At 53.0% G+C, this 19751-nt stretch overlaps 1 protein-coding gene across 6 annotated transcripts in view; it reads left to right on the forward strand.

Annotated features, from left to right (window-relative positions):
- The window catches only part of Pou2f2 (POU class 2 homeobox 2), an 84991-nt gene that overhangs the window by 44783 nt on the left and 20457 nt on the right, over positions 1–19751 (forward strand). For 5 of the 6 annotated variants that reach the window (XM_032894188.1, XM_032894194.1, XM_032894190.1 and 2 more), the window contains exons 3-7: positions 12035–12100; positions 12190–12224; positions 12359–12415; positions 16620–16802; positions 17018–17296. In XM_032894188.1, the coding sequence (XP_032750079.1) occupies positions 12043–12100; positions 12190–12224; positions 12359–12415; positions 16620–16802; positions 17018–17296 (612 nt within the window). In that variant the 5' untranslated portion in view covers positions 12035–12042. The remainder of the gene's footprint in view (positions 1–12034; positions 12101–12189; positions 12225–12358; positions 12416–16619; positions 16803–17017; positions 17297–19751) is intronic. The other variant, XM_032894191.1, reaches the window with a different exon arrangement.

Below are 19751 nucleotides of genomic sequence, written 5' to 3' on the forward strand. Positions count from 1 at the left end.
GCAGAGATATGAACTAGTGAATCTGTGTGCAATCGTGTGAAGTGTTGCGGGGTGGTCTGAGAAGAAATACTTCAGTGTACCCATGTACATGGAAGGATTAATCCGGCCGTCTATGTACGTGTGCACGCGTGTGGTTTGGGGACCCCTCCATTTAGGGTGTAGAGTGTCCTGGATGGCCCTAGTGGATAGGAGAGCTGTTTGGGAGATACCAAGGCAGCTCAGCAACTCGGACCCCTGGAGCTGAGAAGGAAGAAGAGGGCAGTTGGCTCGCGCCCTCCTTTGTCTGCGCCACTGTGCGCTGGAGTCCTGAGCCTTTGTGTGACCCTCGCAGGTGTGCGCGCAGGGCGGGGGAGGATGCGGGCCGGGAGGGAGCGGAGGGCGGGGCTCCCTCCTCTGAAGCCGGCCCCGCCCTCCCGCCCATTGACTGGACGCTGCCGCCCTCTGGCGGGCTTCAGGAAAACCGCAGGGCTGAGAGCGGAGCGCCAGGCCGAAAGCGCTCCACAGGAACCCCGCGGACTCAAGCTCAGCTCCACTGCCCCGAGCGCACGCGTTTACCCTCTGACAGGCTTCTAGCTGTCTCTTGACTTAGACTTCGACCCCTCGCCCTAACTGTCACTGCCCATGGGCACTATTTCGTCCTAGTAGTGGCCCGGGATGTCTTACCTGTGGCACAGGTTGCAGGCCTTGGTCTGTCCACAGCATCCTGAGTATCCTGGCTTTTTACTTTGATGTTTCTCGGCCCTGGATCCTTGAGAAAGCCGCTGCTCCCTTCTCTGATCTTCAGTCTTGTCGTTCGTGAAACGAAGCACAAAATACTGTCCTGTAGCTTTGACACCTGTTACGTGGGAGGTGCAGGTGAGAGAGCCCTCCTCAGACAAACCCCAAATTGTGCTTGCCATTGTTTTTGTGTAGCCTCACCTTCTCTTGCAGCCTCACACGCCCTGTTCCAGATGTGTTCGCCCCCGGACTGCGGGGGAAGGAGGCAGGAGGACTGCCTAGACACCTCCTGGTGTGACCCCTGCAAGAGTCAGTTCTTCCAGCATCCTGGCTTTCCACCTGACTAACCCCCTCCTCTCAAATACAATCATGATCTGGGGTCGACTGGGCCGCTGGGGTCGGGTCTGTGGGCCAGGGTATTTTCCCTTCTGAAGGGGGCGGACCGGCCCTGTGGTTTCCTCCCGGGGTGAACTTCCGGCAGGGAGGGCTGGCCCCCAGAGAGGGCGGGGAGATGACACAGTTGTTCCCCAGCCCTGGCTGGCGGGCAGCATGGTTCATTCCAGCATGGGGGCTCCAGGTAAGAGGCTGATACCTTCTCATGGGTGGGGAGGACAGCTAGCACATCGGGGGCCGTTCTCCTGGCCACCCCTGCAGACCCTTCCTGCACCTCCTCTTCAGCTGTCCTCCTTGTTTGGGCGGCCCCGTGCTTTAGGAATATCTTTTTCTTCCTTCACCTAGCCCTCCTCCTCCTCCTCAGCTCCTCTTCCAAACTGTCTTTGCATTAGGCACGGGGAGCTTCCAATCTGTCTCTCCACTGAGGGGACAGGAGAAGGGAGGAGGTGGTCATGTGTTGGTGGCTGGACTTCACCATGGGGAACTGGCAGGCTGGACAGCTTGGGCGATCCTCTAGACACAGGGCTGCAACAGGGTTGGAAGGCCAAGCAGTCGTGTTTGGGTGGTGCAAGTGTGCATAAGTGTGCGTGTGGGTGTGGTGTCTTGAGTTCCCTGCTTATCATACCACTCCTGGGTGTGCAAGGGGGCTGTTGTGTGTGGCATTCCTGTGTGCCCGGAGCATCGATTTCTTCGTGATTCACTTCATTTATTCTGCAGAATGGCACTAATCTTATATGTCCCTCGGCCTCCTTATCCTGCCCTGCCTTTCTTCGTGGCGCATGCATTATGCCTTTGAGTTAGTACATGCTTGCCTGGGTGAGCTGGATGCTATGCAGGCACAGTATCAGGTGGTTTGCACTTGGGGACTCATTTCGTAGAAGGTATGCATTTCTGCCCAGACTTAGCATGCCTCAGCAGTGTGCTGGGAATTGTAAGGTGATACCGGTGCGGCTCAGCCCAATGCTGGGATATGGCAAGGATCAGTACTTCACGACTGCTTTTCTTGTGGCTCTCAAGCTTTGACCAAGTGTGTGTCGAGCTCCCGGATGACTGGCGGTGTGAGTATTGGCTTAGCGTGCATCCCTCCGACGTGAGTCAGTGCGGGGGGCATCGCCAAGCCCCTTCAGCAACCACTGGTTACTGGACCGTTCTATGCTGGATATTGGTGTTGAAAATATATGAGGGCTAGGCAGCTTCAAGCCTGCTTTTCTGGAGCCGAGTGTTCAGTGGAAAGGGTAATCCTGTGATGGTCAGAGGTGGGGTAGGGGGTGGAGCAGGGATGATGGAGTCCACAAGTTATCCAGTTCTGCTGTCATGGTAACAGAGAGGGCTTCCTGGAGGAGTTGTCTGAGCTGGGATGTAAAGAATGATGGGACTAACAGGTATTCACTCACCAAGGTGACTGCGAGAGTGCACACATGTATGTATGTATGTATGTATGTACACATGTATGTATGCATACATGTATGTGTGTACACATGTAAGTACACATGTAAGTACACATGTGTGTATGTATTACACGTGTGTGTATGCATATGTGTATGTATGTACATATGTGTGTACACATGTATGCATGTGTGTATACACATGTGTGTGTATGTGTGTGTATGTATGTATGTCCAGTGTACATATGCAGTCCACACCATCTGCATGCATTCTGCGGCTTCACTCCCGACTCATCTCAAGTGAGAACTTGCAGGCACTGGACGAGACATTAGTCCCTTTACTGGGGATTTCTCCAGGGTGAAAAATAAAAAGTCCTACCCAGGAGGACTGTTATGGGTTTTCACCGTGTAGCTTTGGCAAGAATCAATACATCGTCAGGATGTGATTAATACATCGTGTGGCCTTGGGCAGATCACTCACCGCCTGGTCTCAGGCACTCCACCCATAGAGTGTCTCAGGGGTCTGCGTGGTTCTCACAATGAACTGACTCTGGACATGAGTGTATGCATATCAGATTGCCTGTGCCTTTGAACAGGCGAGCGTGTGTGTGTGTGTGTGTGTGTGTGTGTGTGTGTGTGTGTGTCACTCTGGATATGAGTAAGTGTATGCGTGTGTGCACGTATCTGGATGCACCAGCCTATAGCATCATCTGAGTGTGTTTCCCTGTTGGTTTTGTGTGCAAGTGTGTGTGCAAGGACATGCAAATGTGAGTGTGGGCAAGTCTGTGTGGAGGTCAGAGGTCAACCTCAGGATGTAAGGCCTTACCTTCTGCCTTGACACAGGCTGGTTGGTTGGTCTGCTCCACCTCTTGCCATCTCTCTTGTCTGTACTGGGGTTACAGGCGCACATCCCTGCAGCCACGTTTGATAATGGGGATCTAGGGACTTGAACTCAGACCCTGGTGTTTGGCCATTTCCCCAGCCCTTCCATCAACGAGCTTAAGGAAGCACTGCTTAGGGGATAGGATGGACGTTTGAATTGTCAGGTGGAAAAATCAGGGTGTTATAGACAGGACCAAACCTTGCAGCCTGTGACGTATGTATGGCGTCCAGGGCAGTGGCAGGTGGAAGCTTGCCTTGGATGGCACTGACCCTAGCCTACCCTGCGTGCATTCACTCATTCCTAGACTGTGAAGGATGATGCCCTGGGCGTACACTTACACCTCTTTGGGATCTGCACACACCTATGCGGGGAGTTTGGTGCTGCTGGCTGTAGCTGGTGTGTGCTGCAGCTCTTGCTGTGTCTCCATCCCCTCTCCATCCGTCCGTCCTGACAGCACAGCACGGTTGGTCCCTCAGGTCACCTGGGACAGCTGTAGGGTTGGGAGGTATGAGGTGGCACTCCTCAGGAGACAAGGGGCTGGGCCAACTGGGTCCACAGAGGTTCCCGGTAGCACCCAACCCTGCCCGTGGGGGCTCCCAGGCTGTAAGCTCAATGACGGCTGTGGAGGCAGAGGACCCAGGGGACAGGCCAAGTGGGGCCAGGAGGGTGAGGGGCAGTCCTCCGGCTCTCTATATTTAGCCCCGTTTTCGGTAAGTACTAACGAGAAGCTAGACTAAGCCTGCTAAAAACTGGCTGGGGGAAATGCAGAGGAGAAGTGAAAGTCAGGGGGGGAGGGCCAGGGAGGGTAGAAGGGACTGAGGGTCCCTGGCCTGGCCCATTTGGGGCAAGTGAGGGTGAACTCAGAGTTTGGGCAGCCTGGGTTGGATCTGGTCTGAGTGCGGTGGGATTTAAGGGTCACGGCAGCTCTGAGAGAAGCTGGTACTTTTCCTTGCAAAAAGTCACACATGACCCTGGGGTGACAGGGAGGGGCCGCCATAAATAGCTACCCAACCTTTCCATATGATAGAGGCTTCAGGAGGTACCAGGGGTTTAGAGCACCTTAAAATTGCCTGGAGGGGCTTTTAAAAGTCTGAGTGCCCAGGGAAGGGAATGTGGTTCAGTGGTCAAGCCCTTGCTGAGCTTGCACAAAGCCCCAAGCTATGACTTGAGCTGTCTCTGCCCTGAACTAAAGCTGGGGCAGAGCCTTCAATGGCTGATGCCCCTCAGCCTTGACAGGGCATCATTTGGCTTACCGTGAAGATGGAGCTCTAACCATGTGTTACTTCCTGCTTGTTTACTAGTGCTCAGCAGGCTAACACAAGAGGACTATCAAATTTGAGGCCAGCCTGGTCTACATAGTGAGTTCCAGGACAGACATGGCTACCTAGAAAAATCCTGTCTCAACACCTCCTCCCATCCTCCCCCGGCCAAAAACAAAACAAGCAAACATACAACAACACACAGTGCAAAAAAGACAGACAGGACTAGCAGCCCAGGCCATAATCCTAGCTACCCGTGAGGTGAGGCCAAGAGGATCGCAGGTTCAAGGCCAACCTGGACAAATTATCAAAACCCTATCTGGAAAGGAAAAGTGAAAGCCAGGGCTGGGAGTGTAGCTTGACAGGGTTCTTGCCTAGCATGGGGTTTGAACCCCAACACCACATAAAACACGGCATTGGTGCACGCAGCCGATCCCAGTACTCAAAGGAGAGGCAGGGGACCCCAAGAGTCCAGGGTCACCCCTTGAACCTAGTGTGTTGTGAGGTCAGCCTTTGTTGCATGAGATCCTGTCCCCAAAAGGGGGAGAGTGGTAAATTGCTTGTCCTGAGTGGTTGGAGACTTCAGCTGATCAAGGAACCCTATTTACCCTCCATGGGATTACCTGCACCCTTTCCTTGCCAGGTGTGGGTTGCTGCTGGGTCATGGGGTGAAACTTCAGAAAGAGTAAAGCAAGCAGAATGGTGGCCTTTTCCTTCAGATTACTTTCTGTCCTTAGCTATCATTCCCTCAAAAGGCAGAGTCAGGATCGCTTCCTGAGCAGACAGGGTTTGAGGGGGACTGCAATGAGGAAGCCGGTAGGAGAGAGACACTAACTGCCTGGTGGTAGCTGACTTTCACCACAGGGAGGGCTGTGCAGAAGAGCAGACACTGAGCTCCTCAAAGAGAAGCTGGAGTTGCTGGGAGAGGAGGGAAGGGAGGGGCAGAGGGAAAGACCTGGAGGGAGTTCATGGCCTGGGGTCACCATCAGCTATGACAACCTCAAGATCAAACCAGACTTGCTTTCAAGGAGTTTCTAGGATGATGTGAGAGACCTGTGGGGCCCAGAAGGCCACAGCCTCTGGATGGTGATGGGAGATGAAGGGGCAGAGGGACCTGGGGCACAGATAATAGGAAGACTCCTGTTTCTGAGCCAGGCCATCAGGATGCTGTCCTAGAGGCCAGCCTGTGCTGGACCCTGCAGCATGAATGGGTAGAACGGGTGCTCAGAGTGAGTGACAAGGTTCCAGGCAGAGGTACCAATATGAGATCATCAGGGCCTCGGGGGAGAGCTGTGGGGAGGCAGCAAGGGACAGAGATCAGGAAGAAATAGTCTATAGGGGAAAGACCCCAGCAGATAGCCAAGACCTACTCTGAGCTGGTAACGAGGCAGGGCAGGTCCTCGCCTGTGAAAGAGGGACCTAAACAAAACACCTCAGTCCCAGGACTCAAGGAGGTACAGCCAGAGGGCAGGAACCACGGGAGGTTTGGGCTGATATAAGTGTCACCGAGCAGGTCGCTGGTGTGTTCTGTAATTCTGGAGACTAGTGATTCAAGATGGAGTTTTGGCAGGGCCAGGCCCATTCAAGGCCTGTGTCTGTCAGTGATTCTATTCTTCTTATGGCTCTGCATGGTCGTGTGTGTGTGTCTGTCTGTCTGTCTGTCTGTCTGTCTGTCTGTCTCTCCATGTGTGTCTGTGTCTGTGTGTCTGTCTGTGTGTGTCTGTCTGTCTGTCTCTCTCTGTGTGTCTGTGTCTGTGCGTCTCTGTGTCTGTGTGTGTGTGTGTGTGTGTGTGTGTGTGTGTGTGTGTGTGTGTCTTCCCAATCTCCCCTCCTTCTCTGCCATCCCCTCTCCTTCCTCTTCAACTCTCAGCAATCCTCCTGCCTTACTTTTTTTGGCATCAGCATTGCAGGCCAAATTCTTTCTCTTATAATGGCTTTGCTTTATCTTATGTATTTCATCAGTGACCCCTACTTTTCAAATCAGGGGTGGCACATACCTGTAATCCCAGTCTAGGGGAAGATCAGGCAGTAGGATCATGACTTTGAAGCCATTTGGGGCTACTGTCTTTTTATAAAAATTTTTAATCCAGTTGGAGATGTAGCTCAGTGGGTAGAGAGAGCACTTGCCTAGCATGTGTGAAGCCCTGGGTTGAATCCTCAGCCCCTCCTAACTTGTGTTGCTGCAAGTAATCCTGGCACTCGGGCAATGGTAGAAGCAGGAGGAATCAGAAGTTAAAAAGCATCCTGGGCTACAGAGCTAGGCTGAGCTACATGGCATCCTGACCCAAAAAGGCAAACAAACAACCCCTCATCCCCAAAAGAATAAAACAGAAAAAGAAATAAATAAGACCAGCAAGCCACCTCACAGCCAAGCCCGAAGACTTGAGTTCAATCCCTGGGACTCACATGTCGGACAGAGAGAACCAAACAGGTTGCCCTCTGACCTCCACTCACCACACATGTGAATAATTAAATATTTTGAAATGGAAAATAGTTTTGAAAAAGATTCTGTCTCCAAATACAGTTACCTTCAGAGTAGACCAGGACATGTGGCTTTTGGTGTGTGTGTGGGTGGGGTGGGGGGCAAACTTACCTCACAGCAGAAGGCAGGGGCGTGCGTGTGGAACTTCTGGGGTGGCAAGGTCAGAGGCTGCCCCATCTGAGGGCAACAGAGGCGCTTGGCAGGTGGGAGCCACAGAACAGCTGTGGCCCCGTCAGGTGGATTTCCCCAAGCACAGAGAGGTGTTCTCCGTGTTGAAGAACAGTGAGCAGGAGCTGGACACATGCGTGGTGCCAAGGGTGGTGGCCAGGCTAGGGGACCTGGGTGTGTCCTGAAGTGACGGAGCGAGGTGGAAGGTCGCTGAGTCCGGCATACGCACCGGCGATTGGGAGCGCTGTGTTTCAGGGATGCTACCAGGGTGGGATTCTGGGGCCGGGAGGGTGAGGAACTGCCTGGGTGGCTGAGATATGACTAGCATTGGTGCGTGCCTGGCCCCTGCTTCTTTCTGCGTCTCTCACTGGCAGCCCAGCACTGGACCTGAGCTGGAGAACTCGTTCCTGAGGGGTGACGCCGAAGTTTACCTCTGACCTCCATACACATAGGCACTTATGTATATATGCAAGTCACCCATGCACTGCCACGCCACACACACACACATGCACACATGCACACACACACATGCACACGCACACACATGTACACACATGCACACACAAGCACACACATGTACACACATGCACACACACCATACACATGCACACATACCACACACACATGTACACACATGCACATGCACACGCACGCACACACATACCATATACACACACATACCACACACACACGCACACTCACACATGTACACATATGCACACGCATGCACACACACACACATACCATACACACACGCGCACACACACTATGCATGTCTGGGAAGGTCCTGAGCATCTACATCTGTCTCCAGTCCTCCCGACCCTCCTCAGTCCTCCCCACCTTCCCCTTCCCTCCTCAGCCCTCCCCTGCCTTCCCCTGCCCTCCCGAGTCTATGCTGCTATGGAAACATGTAGTGGCTTGTTTTTCCACTTCTATTTGTGTGTCTGTGTGTCTGTGCACGTGTGCGTGCACATACGCCATCCATGCATGTGGAGAGGTCAAAGGATAACTTGTGGTACTCGGTTCTCTTCTCCCACCATGTGGGTTCTTGGTTTCTTGAGACAGATTCTCTCACTGAGCCCTGGGGCTTATGGATTAGGCTGGTCTAACTGGCTAGAACTAGGGTTTTTTTTTTTTTTTTCTCTCTCCCTCCCTCCCTGAGGTGCTAGAATTAAAACCGCACACCTGGCTTTCCGCATGGGTGCTGATGCCTGCACAGGGAGCATTTTACTGACATAGTCTCCCCAGTCTTGTTTGTTTGTTTGTTTATTTTTGGAAGTGATATTGATTACATCAAGGGCCGTGCACACAAAAGGCAAGTACCATATATACCATTGAGAGATAAGCCCAGGATAGTCCCACAGAGATAATAGCCCAGGCTATCCTTTCTGGGTTTAATTGAGATATAGTGTACAAGCCAAGTATTGTGTGGTTCACCCTTGCACTCCCAGCACTCCAGAGGCTGAGGCAGGAAGATTGCTATGAGCTTGAGGCCAGCCTGGGCTAGAGTGAGAAGCTGCTTCAAAAAACAAGCAAACAAACAAACAAAAGAGGGACTAGGGATATTGCCCGCTCGGCCGGCAGAGAGCTTGCCTAACATACAGAGTCTTTGGTTCCATTCTCAGCACCATATAAACTAGGTGTGGTGGTGCACACCGCAGCTCCATTGCTCCAGGGGTGGAGGGACAGAAGTTCATGGTCATCTTCAGCTAAGACCCTCAAGGCCAATCAGGGCAACATGGGACCTGTGTCAAAAAAACAAAACAAAACAAAACAAAACAAAACAAAACAAAAAACAAAAACAGAAACAGAAACGGGCGGTAGCAGCTTCACTCCGGAGACAGAGGCAGACAGATCTGAGCTCGAGGCCAGCCTGGTTTACAGTGAGTTCCAGAATAGCCGGGTCTTGAAAACAAAGCAAGACAAACCAACAGAAGAACACTTGGATTTCAAGCATACAGCTGGGGAGTTCCGATGGACGGAGACGCTGCCTGCTCCCTCCCGTCTTTCCTGGTCAGTGCTCTTCAGAAGCGCTCCATCATGACTTCGGTTGCCTGAGTCTGGGGCCCGAGCTCCTAGAGGGTCCTAAGGCGTTTATTTGTTCTGCCTTTTTGTGAGTTTTATGGTCGTTGTTTATTACTGGAGCCCGTGATGTGTGTGGTGTTCCTGGAAGCCAGAGGACAATTTTCAGGAGTTCGCTTTCCCCTGGCTTGCGAGGTGGGTCCAGCCATCACTCCAGCTCCAGTTCGTTTGTTTTGAGACAGGGTCTCTTTAGCCCAGGCTGGTCTCAAAGCTACAGTGTATCTGAAGGTGACTTTCAGCTCCTGACCCTCATCCGGAACCTCTCAGACCCTGGGTTGGCAGCGGTTCTCACCGTGGCCGGGCTACTTTTCTGGGTGTTAAAGGTTCAGTGTCGGGTTCCCAGCGCGTGTTTAAACCGTGTTTATCCACTTTCCCTCTGCCTGTGAGACTCAGCACTGTGGCCGAGGCAGGACTTGGTTCATTATTCAGTGACGTGGTGCGGTTCGTTGTATGGGCAGATCCCAGTTTGGTTATCTGGTTCACATATGGGCTTTTGAATGTTTTCTGGAGCCATGGAACAAAATCTGAACATTTGGGCCTGGGCCTTTGGTGGGAACTTATTCTTTTTCCTGTGTATGTGTGTGTGTGGGAGGTGTGGGGTGTGTGTATGGTGTGTGTATATGTGTGGTCGGTGTGTATATTTGGGGTGTGGTGTTCGTGCGTGGTGTGTGTTTGATGTGTATTTGTGTGTGGTGTGTGTTTGGTGTATGTATGTGTGTGAATGTGTGTGTGTAGTGTGTGTGTTTGATGTGTCTGTGTGTATGTGTAGTGTGTGTGTGTATGTGTATGAGGGTGGGGTGTGTGTATGGTATGTGTGTGTGGTTGGTGTGTGTATTTGGGGTGTGGTGTGTGTGCGTGGTGTGTGTTTGATGTGTATTTGTGTGTAGTGTATGTGTTTGATGTGTATGTGTGTGTAGTGTATGTGTATGTTGTATGTGTGTATATGTTGTGTGTGGTATGTGTGTTTGATGTGTATGTGTGTAATGTAGTGTGTGTGTCTGTCTGTCTGTCTGTCTTGCTGGGAATGGAACCCAGGGCCCTGTGCTAGGCTTGTCCTCTCCCACTGAGACACATGCTCAGAGTCCTCTGCTCATCAGCCACCCAGAAGTGGAGGTGCCAGGTCACAGGGGGTGGCCACCTCCTCAGCTGTCCCTGCAGTGCCTGTGTTGCTCACCCCCAAGTCATGCACAACGCCCAGCTTGGCTCTTGCCCTTCTCGTTATGTACGTAGGGGACCATACGTGCACGTCTGCAGGCTTGGGTCCTCTGGAGCTGGGGTTACAGGCAGTGGGGAGCTACCAGAAATGGGTCTTCGCCTCTGAGCCATCCCCTGCCCCCTCAGCCTAGCTTTGGATTAGGAGTTTAAAACAAGAGAGGCTGGTGTTTCACCTCAAGTAATCCTCAACTGTGAAATTCCTAGGCGCTTGCTGTTTCTCCTTGTGCAGAGCTCTCTCTCTGCGTGTTAGCCTTCTGGGACCATCTGAGGTGCAGAACATGGTCAACTGGACGCCTTCTTTGAAAGGCAGGATTCTGTGATGTTGTTGGGGCTTTTGGGTAATCCAGGAGGGGCCTTGTGGGTAAGGTCTGATACCCCTGACAGTCAAAATCACACGGAAGACTTGGAGTATGGGTTAAAGCTCAGGTCGGTCAGAAGCCCAGATCTTGCTCCAGCCCAGGCTGGGTAGGAGATGGTACCTTGATGAGAACAGGCTCTGAAATGTCAAAGATGGGGCCCGGGACTGTTAGCCCCAAGGAATTCAGATTAGAAGCAGGGGCCCTAGATTCGGGTGCACCAAGGTGCGGTCAGAACACCCATCGCTGCCGACATAGCGTTTGGTTTGGGGTGATAGCCCTCGGAGCCTCAGCTTCCTCGATGTGAGACAGAGAATCTTACACCAATGGCTCCCGGGTACTGTTGGGTGCTGTGCTGGGTGGTGGCAGACATGTGCCTTTGATGTCAGGTGTCAGCACGCTCCCTGCCTGCCCCCTGCCTTGGAGTCTGGAAGCTACAGGACGAAGGTTGATTTGAAAGCACAGACGGGATTCCAGGCTTTGGGAGACATTGCTTTGAAGAGCAGGGTCAGGGTAGAGGTGGGTGGTGTAGGGGGTCGAAGAAAGGTAGGGCGCGGCTGCCAGGCTTGTGACATCATGCAGGATGGAAGGCCAGTGGGAGTTACGTGGGGACAGGGAAAGTGGTGGGTCAGGGACGACTGAATCACACACTCTGAGATCTGACAGCTCCTCACTTTGGGGCTACTGCAACCCCATCACAGCTAGCCTGCCCTGCTCAGAGTGGAAAACATGTATCACTGAAACCCACGGAGCACAGGCCACAGTCCCGGCTACCTACCTGGGAAGGAGGTCAGAGGTTGTACGGGCTCCTTTATGGAACCCCACCGGCCCCTCCCAGCCGGCTGATGCCTTCGTGTGACCATATCCCACCTCCCACCCCGAGCCGTGGGTGCCTCACGGTAGGTGACAGCTCCTGTGCCACCTTCTGGAGGTGTCCCCTTTGGTGAACTCTCTGGAGGAGATGCTTCAAAGCGCCAGGGGTAGGTGTGGGGCTGGGAAAGCTCCGTGGGGGTGGGGCTGCCAGAAGAAGGGGCCTCGGAGCCCTCCTGGCTGCCTCTCCCTCCCCTCCATTTTCCTCCCTTCTCTGGTTGCAGAAATAAGAATGTCTAAGCCCCTGGAGGCCGAGAAGCAAAGTCTGGACTCCCCGTCAGAGCACACAGGTAAATGTGGGTGGGCAGAGGCAGGGAACTGGGCAGATTGGGGTGGGAACAGAATGTAGGAATGCATCACACCCTTTCTCTCTTTACAGACACTGAAAGAAATGGACCCGACATTAACCATCAGGTCAGGCTCGCTCAGACGCCCAGGAGGGCGGGCAGGGAAGGACGGAGCAGTGGTTAGGGGGTGGGGGGGGGCAGGTGTCTGGAACTTTTCCCGACCCCATTCCCACCACCCTTGCCCCAACTCTCTCTTCACAGAACCCCCAGAACAAAGCATCCCCATTCTCTGTGTCCCCAACTGGCCCCAGCACCAAGGTAAGCACCGGTGGGATCATCAGGTGAAGCGGGTGGTACTCTGGAGGAAGGGTGTCTTTAGTGTGTTTGCTGTGGACCGAGGTCCTGCAAGGGTACCGAGTGGCAAGGTTCCTCCTGCCCTTTCTCACCCTTGGGTTCCCGCCCCAGGCTTGTGACTCACCCAGTCTCCTTCCCCTTCCCTAGGGGGGTGGGGGTGGCCAGGGAAATCCCCCCCAGAGCCCCAGGGCGATAACAACAGGAAGCCAAGGCCCCGCCCCCATCCCGACTTCCCTGGCCAAAGGGGGCCTGAAGCACCCCTGTACCCCAACACAGAGAGACAGACACACAGACAGATACACAGACAGCAGGGAGCAGGATAAGAGACGTTGGCAGACCCAGTGAGGACAGCCACGGGGATGAAGGAGAGGATGATGAAGGGACTCTGTGCTTAGGCACTGTGGGACTTAGAGCTTCTGAGGCCTGTGTCCATTCAGCCTGATGGCAGTAAGGGACTCAGACAAGTTCAGACGCTTAAAAGGAGAAGCAAGAATGGGGGCGTGGACAGAGCCCTGACCAGAGGCTACTGAGGGATGAGGTGAGACACAGCAGTGCTCTTCACCCAACCCCTGCAGCTCTGCTGTGTGACCATGGGAAAGTCACTTCCCCTCTCTGGGCTTCTCAGTTTCCTCTTCTCTAACACTGGGCCGGGGACGGAGTGTGTGGGGAGGGAGGGTGGTCAGGACAGCCTCTGAGGCCCTCTCCACATCTGCTATGTCTCCAGTGCTGGGGGGACAAAACGCTTTGTGAGCAGGTGTCTTTTATACAGGGGCACACTTCAGAAGGGCCCCTACGCTTGACCTTCTGACCTCAGGCTTGGCCTTTGCCTCAGCCCCAGCAGAGTGTGCCTGTCCATCTTGGCTTCCAGCAGCAGCCTTCTCTGCAAAGCCAGTGAGAGGCAGTGAGGGTCCTCCCTCCCCTTCCCAGGCCTGGCTACCCCCCACATTGCACCCTGCTTCTCTGGTCCTGGCCTTTGCCTTGCAAGTTTCCCCACCTCCTCTGACAGGAGCTTCCCCAGATGCAGCAGTCTACGTGCTGCCGCCCAATACATCTGTGCACCGCTGGGGTGTATTATTTACATAATAATTTTGTTAAGTGACTCAATTTTTAAAAACATTTTTATTATGGAAAATGTGATACAAAAAAAAAAAATAGAAGCGTGTTACAAAAACAGCAGCCGGCAGGAACCCATCAATCAGTTCCAACAATTACCAAATCTCGACCAGCTTCGGGTTTTTTTCAACAGCTTGAATAAACGGGTTTTTAAATGGAAATTTCATGAATGGAAAACCAGAATCGTTTACCGTGGAAATAAATACGATTATTAAACTCTCCCCAGAGTCCCTCATGTACTGAAGGGTCTAACCTCTCCTCCACTGGTGGAAAGGGAAGAGAGCTAGCGTTGGTTAATTGTTTAAAATGTCATCACAGTTGAGTGTGACAGGGTGGGCATCTGATCCCAGCTCTCCAGAGGCCGAGGTGAGGGGCCAATCCTAGGCTGCAATAGTAAGTTCCAGGCTAGCCTGGGCAACTTAGCAAGACTCTGTTTCGAAACGAAACAGTAAGCCAGGAATGTGACTTCATTGACTTGAACAGCACTCATGATGACTCCGGGTTTGATCCCCAGTGCTTTATAAACCATGCACGGGGACACATCTCTCCAGGAGGGGGAGGCAGGAAGGTCAGAAGTTGAAGGTCATCCTTGACTACCTAGAGAATTTGAGGCCAGCCTGGTCTGCCTGAGACCTGTTTCAAAAGACAAAAGCTGAGCATAGTAGAGCACGCCTTTAAACTCCGGAGGCACAGGAAGGTCTATCTCTAAAGAGTTCGGGCCAGCCTGGTCTACGTAGCAAGCTCCAGGCTAGCTTGTCTTAAAAAAAAAAATCAAAACAAAAAAGTTTCCAGTGTTTAACACCTATCAAAACCCACAGGGATCTTTAGCGTGTCATTCTGAATTTTCCCAAACGAAGCACGCCCCAGGAATGCTGTTGGATCTGGCGACTCGTGGGCAGCCCTAGGAAGAGTAAGGCAAGAAGAGTGCATTGAGTTTGAGGCCAGCCTGGGCTACATAAAAAGTAATTTAGTGGGAAGTGGAATGAGATGGTTCAGTGGATACAGAGGCTTTCCACCAAGCCCGGATGACCTGAGTTCAGTCCCTGGAACCCACATGGAGGAAGGAAAGAAGTAATTTCTGCAAGTTGTCCTCTCACCTCCACGTGTGCATTGCAGCATATGCACACCTACACACGCAGATGCAATAATATAAAATAAAAATAAATAGTTTTCTAGAAGCTGGCTACAACTAGCAGGAGAGCGAGCCTCTAACATCCTTCCCAGGAAAAGCCCATGTCTCCAACTTCTAACTGTGTCATTTCTGGCACGTCCATCCCATAACCCGAGACATCAGGACTGCCATTTGGCCTTTCCTGAGCCTCCATGTGTCTGTCTATCTCCCTCTGCGTTCCAGGAGCCGCCCCCTGTCCTCCTGCGGTGTCTCTAGATCTCCTTTTACCAAAGGAGACACTGAGCGAGAGATGGTCCCTGATGTCCGGTCTGCTCCGGCGTCCGGCGTCTATCAAACGCCCCCACGCCCCCTCAGCCTGCATCCTTTTAGCCAACCGTCCCCACTCTTCGGCTTTTTGTGGAAAAGGGGAAGGGGCCGGGATGGCTTGACGATGTCAGTGGGCTCTACGTGTGTGGTGCAGGCCGTATCCACGTCTTAGTGAGAGAGACGAGGGGCTGGAGCCGCCTCTGGCTGGTCTGCAGGTCAGGACCAGCCGTGCTTTGCTCTCTGCTGGGACTCTCTTACTCAGAAATGAGTGACCCGAAAGGGCAGGATGAGTGGGTCCAGCTTCCTGTTTGGTCCCTCCAGCCTGCTCCATCCGCTCCTGCCCATGTGCCCCATGGGTATTGTCTGCTTGTCTCCACAGTGGTGTGTAATCGCGAAGGGCCAAGCCGTTTCTTTGATTTTTTTTTTTTTTGAGATAGGGTATTAATATGTAACATAGGCTGGTCCTCAAACTCCTATCCTCCTGCCTCAGCCCCCCATGTGCTGAGGATTACAGGTACCCATACCATAGCCACTCCAGCTGGTAAGGTTTAACTATTTTGGCTCTTTTTATTTTCAGTTAAAACTCCTTAATTTAATTTTTTGATATTATAATTACATAATTTTCCCTTCCCTTTCCCCTCTCCAAAGCCTCCCCATAAACTAACTGCTCCGTGTTCTTTTTCAAATTCACGACTGCTTTTTTTCATTAATCGTTTATCAATATATATATATATATTCCTAAGTTTGTGTGCAGCCTGCTGGCCTAGCGCTCACAGCGGCCTACCTGCCTCTGCCTCCCCCGAAGCGCCTGGATTACAGCTGTGTGCACTGCTCTGCTCAGTTCCCAGTGGTGACTTTTCCATTCCATGGCCCTCCTTCTCAACAATTATTTTTATGTGTGTCTGTCTGTGCACCGTGTGAAAATGTGCGTGCTCAGTGCCCACAGGGGCCAGAAGAGGCGGTCCGATCCCCCCAGAACTTGACTTACCAATCCACGGCTGAGCTGCCTTGTGGTTGCTGGGAACCAAACCTTGGTCCTCTGGAGGAGCAGCCAGTGCTCTTAACCCCTGAGCCACCTCTCCAGTCCCTTCAACAAAATTTTATTCCAAAGGACAAATGAGAGCTGTAGCCCCCTATCTGGGTGTTGTGGGTCACACCTTTACTCCTAGCACTTGGGGAGCAGAGGCAGGTGGCTCTTCATGAGTTCAAGGCCAGCCTGGTCTACACAGTGAGTTCCAGGACAACCAGGGCTACATAGTGAAACCCTATCTCAAAAAAAACAAAAACAAAAACAAAAAAACCCAGCAAAATAGTTGCACCCCAAATTGAAGCAAATGAGGAGCATGTGCGAGTCCTAGAGACCTGCCCAGGTTCCTACTGTCAGTGTTTCCCATTTTACAGGTGGAGGAACTGATCCCAGGGGAAGGAAAGTGCTTTCCAAAGGTGGAGGGAGTTTGGCCACAGATGGGGTGTTAGCTCTAACTGATTTCTGAGAAACCTGAGGCCAGAGAAGTGGTCAGAGGCCTCAGGCCATGGCCTGGCCGCTCCTCTAGCCCACTCCCTTGTGCCAGCCTAGGGCTGCCACAGCCACACACGTACCCTCTTTTTGGTTCACAGGTGGGCATTCTCTCTGGCCTCCACTTAACATTCTGGGGTCCCGGACCCTGCCTCTCTCCTCCCCAGATCAAGGCTGAAGACCCCAGTGGTGATTCAGCCCCAGCAGCACCCCCGCCCCCCCAGCCGGCTCAGCCTCATCTGCCCCAGGCCCAACTCATGTTGACGGGCAGCCAGCTAGCTGGGGTAAGTATCTGTGGAAGGACCGTGAGGAGGGTAGACCCTCCCATCTGTCGCAGGTGACAAGTCTCAAGGCCACAGCTGCTCTCTCTGTCTCTCTCACACTTGCCTCTTCTCCTCTGTCCTGTAAAAGTTGTGTCTCCTAACGGCTTGACTCACATCCTAAACCCTCTCTGCCTTCTCTGCCCCTGCTGCCCGGCTCTGTCTGCCTGCTCGCCCAGCTCTCAGCGCTGATACCTGCCCAGCAGCAGCTCCTCCTTCAGCAAGCTCAGGCCCAGCTGCTGGCCGCCGCGGTCCAGCAGTCCAACGCCGCCGCCGCCAACGCTGCTGCCGCTGCCGCTGCCGCCTCCACCTCCTCCTCCACCTCTTCTGCCTCCTCCTCCACCTCGCAGACCCCAGCCTCCTCTGGGGGAGGCGACCTGCCGCCATCACAGCCTACCAGCCAGCCCCCAGGGACCCCACAGCTCACCTTGTCCCAACCCATCCAGCTCACAGCACAGGTAAGGGCAGCCACCACACCCCACTCCCCAGAGCAAGGCTGAAGCCAGGGAGTGTGCACGCAGAAGGGGTAACTGGTTCCTGAGGGCCCTTCTGACACCAACCGTGTGCTAGGCAGTTCCTCAGCTGTCGGAAGCTTTGGGAGAGTGTGCCTTCCCATTCTACAGATGGTCAAAGCAAGGCTCCCAAGGAGTAGTCCATGTTCCCGAGTCCTCTTCGTGGTGGGTTGAGCTATACAGTTTCTGTGCCTCTTCCAAATGCTCACCTAGCAAGCGCAAGGCCCTGAGTTCGGTCCCCAGCTCCGAAAAAAAGAAAAAAAAAGAAAAAAACAAAAAAAGAAAAAAACAAAAAGGCCAGGAGTCAGAATTAGTGTTCCAGGCAGGCCTAGGAGTGTGGCTCAGTTGGTAGAGCTTGCTCAGTATGCCCAAAGTCCTGGGTTCAAACCCAAGCACCCTAGCATAATTCTAGTGTGATAGCAACACACCTAGGATCCCAGCACTCAGGAGGTGAAGACACATGGATCAGAAACTCGAGGCTACTTACCGAGTCTGAGGTCAGCCTAGGCTACAGGAGACCGGCCTCAGACAACAAAACGAAACCAAAATACAAGTAACCAAACCCCCTTAGAGGTAGAGCCTTGGTTCATCCAGTGGATGAACTTCCACTAGAGAGGTCAGTTTAAAACCAGGTTCATCCTCCCAATATTGGATCCGGCACATTGACCCCAAACCATGAGCTGGTGGCTGTGTTTGTTGCCTGGAGTCGTCATTACGAGCTCCTGTCATCAAGTGGTTAAAAGCAAACAGCCGAGCAGTGGTAGCACTCGCCTCTAATCCCAGCACTTGGGAGGGAGAAGCAGGCAGGTCACTGAGTTTGAGGCCAGCCTGGTTTACATAGCCAGTTCCAGGAAAGCCAGGGCTAGTGAGACCCCTGTCTCAAAAGACAGAAACAGAGCTCCATGTATTGGAGCAGAGCTGCAGCCCCAGCACCCAGGAGGCTGAGGCAGGAGGATCTCGATGAGTTTGAATCCAAATTGAGCCACCTAGCAAAACCTAGAAAACGTCAGAATAAAACCAACCGACAAACCCCAGAAATGTCTTGTCTCAGGCCGCACTGCCGAAGTTAAGATGTCGGCAGAGCCATGTTCCGTCTGAAGGCTTAGGAAAAGCCTTTCTCCTGTATAGCCCCTGGCGACACCAGTGGTCCTTAGCGTTCCCAGGGGGAGGCGGGTCAGATGGGTCACTCCACAGTCTGCCCGTGTTGCCACGTGGACTTTTCCATCTCTGCATATGTCTCTGTCCACATTTCCTGTTCGCATCGAGGTACTACTCACGGTACTAGTTGCCTGTTTCTCGAGCTTAGTTTAACTTTGTTATGTCTGCAAAGGCCCTAGTTGTATTTAGCGCTATCATGGTCAGCGCTTTTACCTATCTTTCAGGGGTTGGACAGTTCGACTCAAGAGTGACGATCGATTTTCCATACAGTGGTGGTGGTTCAAAGGTGGTTAGACTTAGCCGGGCATAGTGGAGCAAGCCTTTTTCCAGCACTCAGGAGGCATAGGCAGGCAGATCTCTGTGAGTTTGAGTCCAACTGTGTCTACAGAGTGAGCTTCAGAACAGCCAGAATTACATAGCAAGACCCTATCTCCAAAACAAACAAACATAAAACAAACAAAAAAAAGGTGGTGAGTCTAGGTCTCAAAATAAAAAGTGAAAATATAGGCTAAAGATGTAGTTCACCTGCCTAGAATCCCCCAGTGAGGGGATGGGGGTGTGGCTCAGTGGTAGAGCCCCTGCCTAGAATCCCCCAGTGAGGGGATGGGGGCGTGGCCCAGTGGTAGAGCACCTGCCTAGAATCCCCCAGAGAGGGGCTGGGGGTGTGGCTCAGTGGTAGAGCCCCTGCCTAGAATCCCCCAGGGAGGGGCTGGGGGTGTGGCTCAGTGGTAGAGCCCCTGCCTAGAATCCCCCAGTGAGGGAGGGGCTGGGGGCGTGGCTCAGTGGTAGAGCCCCTGCCTAGAATCCCCCAGTGAGGGGATGGGGGCGTGGCCCAGTGGTAGAGCACCTGCCTAGAATCCCCCAGAGAGGGGCTGGGGGTGTGGCTCAGTGGTAGAGCCCCTGCCTAGAATCCCCAGTGAGGGGCTGGGGGCGTGGCTCAGTGGTAGAGCCCTTGCCTAGAATCCCCCAGTGAGGGACTGGGGGTGTGGCTCAGTGGTAGGGTGCTTACCTAATATGCATGCAAGAGGTCTAGTTAAATAAATCCACAGTAAAAAGAAAACAGAAGTCAGCAGTCATGGAGAAGCCCAGGCTTGCCCTTCAGATGGGTTCTTCTTCTGTAGCCCACTGCTGCCTGTCTTGTTTCTATAAGCACTTGAGTTCACCACAGTCTAAGATGTTGAAAGTTTTGGGAAATCCTATAGGGAAGAAACCCTTTAACTGCCCTTGGGTTTGTTTCTCACCT

This window comes from Rattus rattus, chromosome 2 (assembly GCF_011064425.1).
Source record: "Rattus rattus isolate New Zealand chromosome 2, Rrattus_CSIRO_v1, whole genome shotgun sequence".
NCBI lineage: Eukaryota > Metazoa > Chordata > Mammalia > Rodentia > Muridae > Rattus > Rattus rattus.